The sequence below is a fragment of the Rhinatrema bivittatum genome, chromosome 13 (genome assembly GCF_901001135.1).
Source record: "Rhinatrema bivittatum chromosome 13, aRhiBiv1.1, whole genome shotgun sequence".
Taxonomy (NCBI): Eukaryota; Metazoa; Chordata; class Amphibia; order Gymnophiona; family Rhinatrematidae; genus Rhinatrema; species Rhinatrema bivittatum.
In genome coordinates, this window is record NC_042627.1 from 45,795,184 (window position 1) to 45,807,609 (window position 12,426).

Genomic DNA, 12,426 nt, shown 5'->3' on the forward strand with positions numbered 1-12,426 from the left:
ACTAGGTTAAGGTTCCACAAGGGCACTGGCCACTTCAGTGGCAGGTGAATGTGTTTAACTCCTTTCAGGAAGCGTGAAACATCTGGGTGCTGGGCAATGGATTTGCCGTCACGTCTGGGACCGTAGCAAGACAGCGCTGCTACCTGTACCTTGATGGAGCTGAGGGAGAGACCCTTCTGAAGTCCATCTTGTAGGAAGTCCAAAATGATAGGAATTTGGAAAACACGCTCAGTGAGCGTGGGTAGCTCCAAACTGCTTTGGAGACGGAAATTACTGAATTGCTTCACTTCCTGTGGGGGTATATGTACCCGTGCTGACATTTATTTATTTATTTATTTATTTAAAATTTTTATATACCGGCATTCATGTTGCAAACACATCATGCCGGTTTACATATAACAGGGGTGTACAAATCAGATCAGTCTCCAACTGCTAGCACGAGCACACTATACCCATTTGTTTTGAGTCCATCTGCTACACGCTAGGAAAATAAAGTTAAAACAGAAAAAAGTTAAATGCAGCCACCATCTCTATATGAGACAGGGAATAGCAAGATAATTATGCATTATCTTGCCATTCTTCCAAGAATAAGTTGTACTGTAATTCTATCATATTTAAATCAACCGGAATAAAAAAAAATTGTGTAAAATAGAAGTATAACACATGGGAAAAACAGCAGAAACATACTGTATGACAATATAATTTGAGAAAATGCCAGCTATAAGTTGTCTCTTGATCTAAAAATCACTTAAAGGCAAACCATGCAATCACTAACAAAGGAAATACTAGTGTTATCAAAACTACTCGTAAAATGTTTAAACAATTAAAATGTATAAGGTATGAACCAAAAAGATGCCCATTCTACAATTACTAATCCCAGCGCTCTAAAAGCCAACCTGTATGTCCACTTGGATTTCACTGGAAACATTTATCCAGGCCTTCGTCTGAAGCGTCTTGCAAGTAATCAATCTCAAACTTCTCTCACAAGGTAAGTGTTTACTTACATCAGCTATGACCAAATTCGTTGTTCTCCACAATGTGGAGGATGCTGGATAACATGGGAACTGAGGTATGGTTGAGTATTTAAATCTTTTTGCTGTTCTTTCATGCTTTTCTACACTTATATAACGTGTCGTTATACTACAGAAACCACAAGTTTTCCAAAGCATGAACTCAAGTCCCTGATGAAGAACCTCAAAACACAGCTTGAGAGCGACAGAGTATCAAGGTTGCTTTAGTGGTTTCTGATAAATGCTCAGCTTTTCTAATAAGATAAATGTTTACTTACATCAACTATGACCAAATTCGTCTTCCATACAAGTAATCAAAACATTATGCACAAGTAGGGGTATTGATGAAAATTAAATGGGAAGAAAAATAAGAGGAAGCTAGAACCGGCAGAGAAACTCATGAACTTTAGACAAGATTTTCAGGACTAACTTTTCAGTAAAGGTGCCCAATCAAACCAACCTGATACTCCGTATCCTAACAGCTTGTGTCTGAAGTTAAAGTAATTATGTAGGAAAAATATTCGAAGCCATTTAGACTGAAAACTCACAGGTTACACGCTTAAATGGCAAGTTTCTAAATACTGCGACGGATAAAACAAGATAGATAACTAACCCTCTGGAACGCCTAACAGCCAAATTTCAGTTCTAGTCACTAACAGGGTCATGTAACAAAATTCATTAGGGCGTTATCGCGCACATTAGGTCCCCAATGCCCGCGATAATGCCGCAACACACGTGAGAAATACCACATTGTGAAATGCGTATGCAAATTTAACATTTGTATTCAAGTGGGGGGAGTTTGGGCAGAGTAAATGGAAATGAGGGTCAGTTAGCGTGGCGTGAGAAAGTAATGCACACTAATCGCAGGATTTAACACCGGAAAGCGCGTTACCGGCCAAAACAGTATTTATCACAAATACCGGTTTGGGAGGGGAGAGAGAGAGAGACTCTGTATAAGTTCACAGAAAAGTTAACTATTTATACTAATCTAAGAGAGGGCATTGTGAACTCAGGGTGAGGTTTGTGGGGCAGTTTTACATGCACAGTCTTACGTGAACAGCACAGTTACCATCAGTGAAGATTTAATGTGATGAAAGATGAAGGAAGAGCAGGTTCTCTCTACCTAGGCTCTCTCTCTCGCCAGCAGCCCGAACCGCTATTTGCGATAAAAACCTTTTCGGCTGGTAACATGGCTACGGTAGATTACCCGGTGTGCAATGTGAAAATAACGTGCAGTGCGATAATGGTATTGCGCGTAGCGAAATGATGAATCTAGGTACAAGTTAGCTAGATAACTTTAGACTTAATTCGGAGCAGGTCTAAAGTTATTCAGCCAGATAATGTGCTATTTAATCAGACATCTTCAAAATATATCTTGTTAAATAGCACTGTTTACTTTGTTTTTTCGTTTTGGGTTTTTTTTTTTTTTTTTTTTTTTTTTTTTTTTTTTAAAAAGGGCCCACAGGCCAGTTCTCTCTTCCCTCAGCAACTTTCATATATGACCTGTCAGGCCCTGCACCCCCCACCCCAAATATAAAATTCCCTGCAAGGAGCGGGCTAAAAAACTTACTCGCTCCCACCTCAGCTCCCGTCACAAGCTGGACTGCAAGCGTAAAGCACAGCTTAAGCCGCCAGCGCTGGACGCGTGTACGTTCATACCCCGCTCCCGGCAGGGAGTTTTATATTTCGGTGGATGGGGAAGGGTCCAGCGCAGCATGTTTAGATTGCAGGGATGGGGATGGGGGCCCCCTAATAGACCCCGGAACATTTTTCTTAAATTTAAAAGGGGATTGGGGTTGGGGGTGAACAGCCCAACAGAGCACATATGAAAGTCTGTGGGGGCAGGAAGGGGATCATGGAAGGAAGTGAACAGGTAAAGTAGCCCCACAAGGCCACTGAATAAACGGGACAAGGTACCCAGCTAACTTTAGACAGATAACTTATCTACTCGCCAGCTTACTGAATATGGGCCTCTTACTGCATTATTTAAGGCATAATGTACGTGTGCACGTTTTTTAAATGTACTCGTCCTATATGAAACATCCCCCCAGGAATGCTTCTCTTTAAATGTGGCTAAAAGTCCATGCATCGTGAATGCGCGTGTGTGCTTTTTGGTGGCTGAAAGCAGGCAGATTCACCTCGTCTATCAGTATACCTCTTGATTTTACCTCTGTAGATCCCAAGTAAGCCTCTGTCACAGATTTAGCCAAGAGGCAGGGTTATCAGAATAAGGCAAAGAGTTTATTTACCCTTCCCAGAGAAAATGTATTGTGGGTTCCTGCGGGTGGGAGAAGCCAGTGATGGATGGGAACGGTGCCGCCTGTCCTCTCCTCCCGGAGAACCGCTCTCAATCATGGCTCAGAAAGCAGTGATGAGCGATTAGTGCCTGCCTGTGTGATAGCTATGGTACCATTATTATTACCGCTGTTTTCTCTCTCTCTCTGTCTTGTGTATGTTATGTATGCTCATTCTCACAAGGCAGCATTAGGGTTTTATATTTCTTGTTTGGAAAGTTATTAGTACAGTATATTTTTTTTTCCCCCCACAATACATATCTCTCAGATTATTCACATCAGTTATTGCCTCCCGTGGTTTCTCTGCTTGTTCCATTTCTCTCAGATTCTCACCCACAGGAACCCATAATACAATATCTGTGGGAAGGAAAAAAACAAAACAAAAAACCCAACTCTGCCTTATCCTGATCACCCCATCTCTCAGCTAAATCTGCAACCTTCTCTAAAAAGATGTGGTCAGAAGGCTCATTTCCCAGAGCAGGAGCTAGAAGAGTGAAATTCTGACTACCAGAATAAAGAGATGTCAGTGTGTATGAAAAAAAAAAAGTGACAGTGATCTGAATGAAGGTTAGAAAACTCAGAAGAAACGTAAACCACTAGAAACGCAAAGCAGCAGGCATCTGGAAAGTGAAAAGATATACTTTATAAAGCAGAGACACAGAATGAGTGACACTTCCGACCCAACTGAAAATCATCTGACTATATTACACATATATATATATACATATATTATATGATATAAAAAATGAAATTCACTAACCCTTCTTTAAGGTAATTGTAAAGTATCTGCTTTGCAGTTTCTTCATTTGTTTGCTGTACAAGCTCCTGCTGATCCTTCAACAGATCAGGCGTTGCCTACAAACATGACAACAGAATAGTCATGCAGAGAACATTTTATACCAAATAATGTGCCAGGAAGTATTCCATTATAGGTTAAAATCTTTATTACTTCAGCGGCAAAGTTACTATTATCCACATATGTACTAATTACCCTGGATTTGATATTTGCGTACATACACACATAAGGAGGTCACTTTCAAAAGGTTTTAGGAGTATAAACGGACCTTTAAAATTTGCTATGATATGTGCGTGTATGCCCTTAACTCCTTTGAAAATTCACTCCAATATATATAAAATTTAGAAATTTAAATCCCTCTCACTTCTCCTAAAACTAAATAAAAATCACAAATTAACCATTTCATTTACTGTCGTCATAATACTGTCGGCTACACTAAATACCTAACTAAATATAATTATGTTCCTTGATTTACATGTAGGTAAGCACCAATTTTACGCCGCCTTCTGACCCTGGCATAGCACGCACACTAGGACCTTCATGCTTAGCTTACTAATTTTTGTGCAAGCTAAACAGCCTAACTTGCTAATCTTTAGTGCAGGGGATCTCAATCCAGTTCTTGGGACACACCTAGCCAGTCAGGTTTTCAGGATAACCACAATGACAATGCATGAGAGAAATCTGCACACAGTACATGCCAATTTCTCTCATGCATAGTCATTGTGGCTATCCTGAAAACTCGACTGGCTAGGTGTGTCCCAAGGACTGGGTTGAGAACCCCTGCTTTAGTGCAGAAGCTCCTTAATATCAGAGTTAAAAAGTTCAGCATCAACAATTCAATCTTGAAAGGATTTCTGTTTCACCTACATCTCAGCTGAAACCTTGTAAATTTAATTTATCAGTGGTTTAACATTTACTTCATAAGCCAAGACACAAATACTAAAATTACTACAGGATGTGGATTACATCAAATTAATTGGCAAATTTATGGGCACAAAGTATATACTTAGATTTTAAAAAATTGACCACTTTATTTCTGATAATTGCTTTATCTATTAAGAAAAAAATAGCATTCCGTGGCACTGGATAACACATTTGTGTAGGAGCCCACAAGAGTAGAATTCGTTATACTCCTGGAGGAATTCTGCATCACTGAGCTGTGCAGCTGGGGCTGCCTTGCCCAGGAGAACCCCGGCGTAGCCGCCAGCAGGAGAAATACTAGCGAGTGTGACCACGGCATCCACCCACATAGGCCCAATGTGTGAAGGAGGAAAAAGCAGTAATACTGGCCCACAGGGACAGGGCAGAAGCAGCAGTGGGATCAAAAAGCCAGGATGGGAACGGCAGCAACAGCAGAGGTACAAAGCCAAACGATGCAGCAGCCAGAAGGGGCTGGCAGAAGAGAAAGACTGAGCTGGTAGGAGAAAAAGCAGAGAGAGAGAGAAGCTGGGGCAGGAAAAAAAAAAAAAAAAGAAAGACAGCGTGATAGAGGCTGGTTGGGATGACTTCCAGTACTCCTGGGGGAATACTAAGCCAAAAATGTATTTATTAAAAACTATGCAACTGAGTTTCTTCAGTGCAATTTAAATTACAATACAATCACCATTTTTTTAGTATCTTGACAAAAAATATGTAGAATTTTTCAGAATTTGAACACATGCAGGAATTTTTTTTTTTACTATTGCAACTTATAACTTGTGCAGTGTTAATCCAAGTATGCAGTGCTATACAAAAACATATTAAGACAGCCCTGTCTCAGTAGAGTTTACTATCTAATCAGCACAAACATATATATGTGTTACAAAAAGTTACCAAAATTCTATGGGCCTGATTTTCAAAAGAATATACATGCTTAAAATGGGTTTTACTTGTGTAAATGCACTTTACCCGTGTAAGTGGGCTTTTGAAAATTGCTATAAAATATACCATTGAATTGTCAAAAGGTTTTATCCTTGTAATTGCACTTTACTTGGGATAATGGCTTTTGAAAATCGCTAGGATAGTAGGTTACATTTATGTGCATAACTCCTTTGAAAATTCACCTGTATATATTAGTAATAACGCACGAATAGACCAGTAAGGAAAATGTTTCTGAAGCATTTGTGCTGTGCATAACCCACTGTGAATTCCTGCACTGAACTCGGTGTCGCAGTGGTAAAATAAACGTAGACCTGGTGCACTCTTTCATGTCGCTTTTCTCATCTCAGGGTCCCAGCAACCTTTAGCAACTAAGAAGAAACAGCAATGCTACCTAGATTTTTCTATTCATTTCTGCTCTATTCTCCACAATAATCTTCACTTTTTATTCTAAAATATGCTGTTTATATGGTTACCTATTTTTTAGATAAAAGACTGTACTTCTTTTATTAAAAAGCGGAAGTGTGGTACAGTTGCCTTCCCTGAATGAACTTCACTTTGTGGTGCTGGTAGGATGTTCTCATATGAATCAGCAGAGATGTGCCTCAGTTTTCTAATGTGGAGCTGCCTATAAAATCTTTAAAAATGCAAAAGAAATCATCAGTATGATTTCTGAAGTGCTGCTGTAAACAGAAAGCAGGAACCTGAAGCCCACAGTTCAGGTGAATGGACATACAAGATATTGCAGTCTTTGTATCCAAAGAGACTTTGTTTGCAAGGAAAACCTAAGATTTTATTTTCACTTCTACTGTTCTATCTTAGATTTAACATGATAGTGAAAACCAAAAACTTTGGCATTAATCTTCTAGTGCTTCTCAACTTTGATCCTACTGAAAATCTACTCCCCCTTACTGGATCAAGGCCTTTTTCAATGAGGCAGGTGCAAGGCCCAGGCCCAGGCTCCCCTCCCCCACAAGCCTGGACATGAACGGTGATTTTTCACAGAAGTTATCATGCATCTGGACAGATGGACTGAAGCAGCCTTAGATGCAATTCACCAGTACTAAGTGAAAATTGCTTTCGTCGTGTTCATCTGTCTGAGCATCCATTCGCCCACATCAGAGTCCCCTCACTGTGCACAGATACATCTGAAATGTTGGAGATAAGTATCACTGGGGTTCCGGTGAGCCTGATCTATTCATGCAGATACCAACTACTAGTACAGGAAGAGTGGCGCCAAGAAAACAGAGGAACACCTCTCCTTCACATTACACTATGGCGCTCAGCTCTTGCACTGGTTTGCACAAATGAAAACCAACTAAAAACATTTTACCGTTTTGTGCATCTGAAGTGTGCTCATTAACTAGCGTTTACACAGAGGCATCAGAATGACTTTAGCCAAGAGAGATTCCCACTTCTTTGGATGCCGAATTAAAATTATTTTAAACCCGGTCTGTGTGTGGATATATGGGTTTCCAACAAATGCCTTAAAGGAAAAAAAGCTCAGCTTTTCTTTCAACTGAAGATGGAAGGAATGAGAAGCTTCTCTGAGAGAGAGATGGTCAAAGCAAATTAGCTGGCAAAGAAAGAGTGCCACAAAGCTTAAGCATATCATCCAACTAGTTTTTCATCCCAGTTATCATAAAAATTGGTCCATGGGAATTCTGAACCAACTCCCAAATTCTACTTACCAAAGATCCTGGTTTGTCTGAAATCCTCACAGAAATGTAATGCAAGGGGGAGAGAAAAGGAAGGTAAATGCACATTTTGGAATCCCAACAAGAAAAGATGATTTTGAGCAGATAAGGTTAGTTCTGAGGGCAAATCAATTGAAGCTGATCCAAATGCAGGCTGGAATGACCTTGGTTTAATGAGATATTTTATTTAAAATCAATTATAACCTGTACTTCCTCACGTACTCAAATAACATATTAAGCTTTTTCTTTCCAATCCCCATCTCCACAGAGCAACTAAGGATGGATAGTGAAGGTCTTAACATAACCTTTTTTGCATTTAATCCAGGAAGTATTTGAAAGTGATGGATACCCTCTCCTCCTCCCCCCCAAACAATTAAGCATACAACTGATCTATTGTAAATGAGTACTTCGCCTTAACTTATTATTTTAAAAGTTACAATTATGTTCCTTTTATTATATTTATCAAGTTGATTGTTCCTCTCTCTCCTTTCTGCCCTATTCTTTCTTGCTGCTCTTCCCCTGCCCACCTCTCACCTTTTTCTTGCCTGCTCCCCTTCTCCTGTTCATTGTATTTTCTACCTGCTTCAGTTATTTGTAAACCGGCATGATATGCCCTATGAATGTCGGTATATTAAAAGTTTTATAAATAAATAAATAAATATCTATCTGAAGTTTAAGGAAAGTTCAGGAATGTGAGAGCATTCCTCATGTTTTCATCTTATTTAACCAGAGATAATCTCTTTCAATAAAAGAAGCTTTAAGTACATCAACCTGAAAAAGGAGCCATGACAGATCTCAAATAGTTGTACATCCAATGCCAAATCGATTTCAAATAGCTTTTGGCACCCTTTGGATAAAACTGCTTATTCAATTTATAAAGGAATTTGAGATCAAATATCTGATTTCTCAAAAAAAAAAAAAAATGTAGTCTCTACAATTTAGTCTGAATTGGGGTCTTTATTCAGAGTGATTTAGCCAGACAATTCAGAAATTAACCAGCTAAATGAATATTTGGACACTTAGCTAGCTAAATTCTAGCCGGATAGCTTATTATCCATCTGAAATCTGGCCAGATAATTTAGGGGCATAACTGGGAGGAGCTGAGTTAGCCAGTTAAGTGTCCAGCTATGTCCAACATTCAGAGTTAGCTGGATAGCTTATCCGGCTAAGTCTGGTCATCCCACAGACCTGTCCTAAAGTTAGCCAGGTATGTTCAGCAGTATGCCCGCACCACTGAATAAACAGGCTAAGAAGCAGAGTCGCTCAGCTGAATACGAAGATGTGTCTAGCCTAAATGTTTCTGCGCAATAGTTTCTGAAGGAGCTCTTGGGAAGTTTGCGGGAGAGGCCAATGTAAATTTAATGTGGTGTCTATATGCAGAGGTTTTTAAACTTACCAGGACTTTCCTCCTCATTTTGTGTCTAGGGGACTACGGTTATTACTATAAATGAAGCACAAGTTCTCAAGTGCATACAAATCACATTTCAAACATTTACATTTTAAATAGCCATCCATGCCCTTATTGTTCCCAAGGCTCAGCTAAATTCAATTTGTGAACAAGAATGAAGTGGTCTGCTCCAATGCTTTAAATGAAATCTTGCACTGAAACCAGCAATCCAGGAGTAAAAGAATAAGTTGGCACAAAATGAGTTTTGGGGGATAAATTAGTAAAAAAAAAAAAAAAAAACAAAAAACCCACAACTGTTGGTCTAAATAATTATTACAGTAGAAGTCCCAGTAAAATGACAAACTTAGTTTGTTGCTATGTAAAAAAAACCAAAACAAAACAGTGCAAACCAGACTTGTTTAGCGACAAGAATAAAGCATCACATATTAAAACCACAACTTTACCTGTACACCTGAAGCAGAAGTCAGTGGTTTTTCTGAAACCTTTTTTGTTCCAGTTTCAGATGGCATAAGAATGTAGTTTTTTAACTGTAAAGTAGAAGTCAGTGTTTTCCCGTTGTCCTTTTGACTCGGCATGGGGACGATGGGTGTCTTCAGTATCAGACTGTCTGTATCATCACACACATGTCCACCACTAGGCTTGGATTGCTTCTGATACTGCAAAGAACGGAAGCTGCTGTGGTTCTGAGTTTCTTTAGCTGCAGTTTGAAGTTTTCCCAGGGCTAGAAGGGCAGATTGCTTCTTGATAGGTAACTTGTATTCTGGACACAGTGGCTTCTGAAGGCCGATTTGAGAAGGTCTAAGCAAATGCTCCGTTGATTTCCCTAAGTTTTTACTGAACTCATCCAGGTAATATGAATTGCCCTGAAGACCAAAAGGCAGTGCACTGTCAACACTTCTAGCTCTTTTACGATCGTCTGGATCAATTCTGTTTCTTTTGGCTGACCTGCCTCTTCTCTGCATACTAGCAGTTGTATCAAATTTCTCTATTAACTGGTCCACTCCAGGAATTGACCCAGTGTCAATATCACGACCAGTCCCTGGCATAAATGGAATATATCTTCTGTTTTCATGCCTGTTGACATTATCAGCATAAAGAGCATCCTCCTGATCATCCAAAAGCAATTTATACAAGGAATGTGCGGTGGTTGGAGTTGCTGTTGACGAAGATGACGAACGACGTGATCTCGATCCATCAAGCACTGGTCCAGCTGAGTCTTGCCTACGAAAAGTAAGTACATCTGGTCTAGTCTTCTTAGGTTCTGGATGGGTAGTTGGGCTGCCATATAAAGATCCTCCACTAGATGAAAATGACTCACACGTAAGCAGATCACTTGAATTGCTGGCAATACTTTTATATTCAGGCAATTGTTTGGTTTGGTCATTTGATACGGAGGATTGGTTCGAGTATGTTCCTTTCGCATTTAAACTGGCTGTATCTATAGACTGTACATTTACCTTTTCAGGGGATGCCACATTAGACAAGGAGGTCCAACACGGTTTTCCATTATCTTCACCTTTAATAACTGTAGGTTTGTAGCATAAAGAAGATTGGTAAGAATCCATGCTTAAGCTGTTTTTTTCAGGATCATAAGGCTGCAAAAGCTCTGGATGCCTTTGAAAGTTTAATAAGTTAGAATTTAGTGGTCCTTCCTTCAATTCGGAAATACCATTCTCTATGTCACTATGTTTCGTGGGTTTCAATGATTGCGCGTAGGGATTTTCTGGAATCTGTGGATCACTGTGTTCTCTTCCCAGATGTTTATAATTTGAGCTTACAAATGGTCTATTTACTTCCTGAGGCATAGCTTGCTGCTTATTTGCAGAAAATGATGGATTTGATAAACAGCTCTCCTTATTATTTAGTACTATATACGGATGGCCATCAATTCCTTGCACTCTAATACTGACTCCATACGATCCCTCTTTGTGGTTCTGCATATTTCTTGATTTCTTTGTCTTCTCATTTGTTGTTCCATGGCAAGTTCCATAGTCTTGTGGCACACAGCGGAGTCTATCCACATAGGGTTCCATGATTCTGTCTGCTCTTCAGCTACAAAACAATGCACAGACATATTAGTCATCAATTTTACCGTCACAAGGCTAATTTGGGTTCAAGTATACATGTCAAGCAAACAATGGCATTAAAATTGAGATGCTCACTGACAAGGATCTTCAGGGTCACACATGTTAAGAGAAGTGTAGCCAACATTAATTGCATCAGTAGCATGGGCTCTTCTTAGTGTTTGGGTAATTGCCAGGTTCTTGTGGCCTGGTTTTGGCCTCTGTTGGAAACAGGATGCTGGGCTTAATGGACCCTTGATCTGACCCAGCATGGCAATTTCTTATGTTCTTATGTTATTTTATAGGGCAGCAGAAAAAAGCAGGCCAAACATTCTTTCAATCAGGTGCGAGAGTTAGTGAGCTCAATGGCATCACGTAGTACGAAAAACTTTATTTGAAATTTAAAAAAAAAAAAAAAAGTTGTCACTGAGAAATGAGAGTTCAAAAATAACTGCTGCTCTTCCATGAGAAACTGCAGAGACAAACTGGAAAGCAGGAACAATTCTGTTTCATGTGGAGGAAGTTGCTGAAATTTTGTTTTCAAGCAAAAGTCCATAGGACAGCTCTGTAGCATTACAGATACAGATCGAATCGAGACTGCATGGAACGTTTTCCTATCACAGGCTTCTGCTTTAAGAGGCAAATATTCCCTCCATGGTGCTCTAAACTGCCAATTAGAGGTACAGGGAATTAAAGAGATTTGTCCAAGATCACACCAGAGTTAACAGCAGACCAGAACCAACAAACCATCCAAGTCCTAGTCCCGTTTAACTTCTAGCTAAAGAACGGTTTCAACTGCACACACATTAAAAAGCCTCATTTTGTTTTAAAAGTGTTTCTACATATTCACTCTTTTAACAACCGAAATAGTTACATGTGCATTGCATAGGAGCAGATGGGGCCTCGTACAGGATGTCACAAATGGAGCCTTCAATTAAAAGCAGTACATCAGCCCAAGCAGCCACAAAGCTGCGTAAGTTAAATGCACAGAGCTCAGAGTGATGTGGTGTATAAAACTCTGTATGGTTGCTTCAATGCCCCTTACCAGTGGGAACACTGAGAGGAGAGGATCACCTTGCTGGTGGCTGAAAGGAATCAGTAAGTTTTTGCTTGGGACATTGTCTTTTTTAAAAGTATTGGGGCAAAGTTAACTATTTGGGAATATTATTTAGTGTATTTGTGCCTTTAATAGTCAGAAAGGCAGTGAATAAGCAAGTTAGACTGTTTGTATTTTTAGTCAGTCAATAAGGTAGCAGTAGGTAGTGTGTTTATTTTTAAAAGTCTGCAGAACTGAGTGTTCT

The 12,426-nt window shown here is 39.6% G+C and overlaps 1 protein-coding gene across 6 annotated transcripts in view; it reads right to left on the minus strand.

The window, feature by feature from the left end:
• CGNL1 (cingulin like 1) overlaps window positions 1-12,426 on the minus strand; it is a 231,078-nt gene that overhangs the window by 182,688 nt on the left and 35,964 nt on the right. For all 6 annotated transcript variants that reach the window (XM_029574341.1, XM_029574342.1, XM_029574344.1 and 3 more), the window contains exons 2-3: window positions 9,506-11,114; window positions 4,065-4,159 (exon numbers count right to left, since the gene is read on the minus strand). In XM_029574341.1, coding sequence (XP_029430201.1) covers window positions 4,065-4,159; window positions 9,506-11,095 — 1,685 coding nt within the window. In that variant the 5' untranslated portion in view covers window positions 11,096-11,114. The remainder of the gene's footprint in view (window positions 1-4,064; window positions 4,160-9,505; window positions 11,115-12,426) is intronic.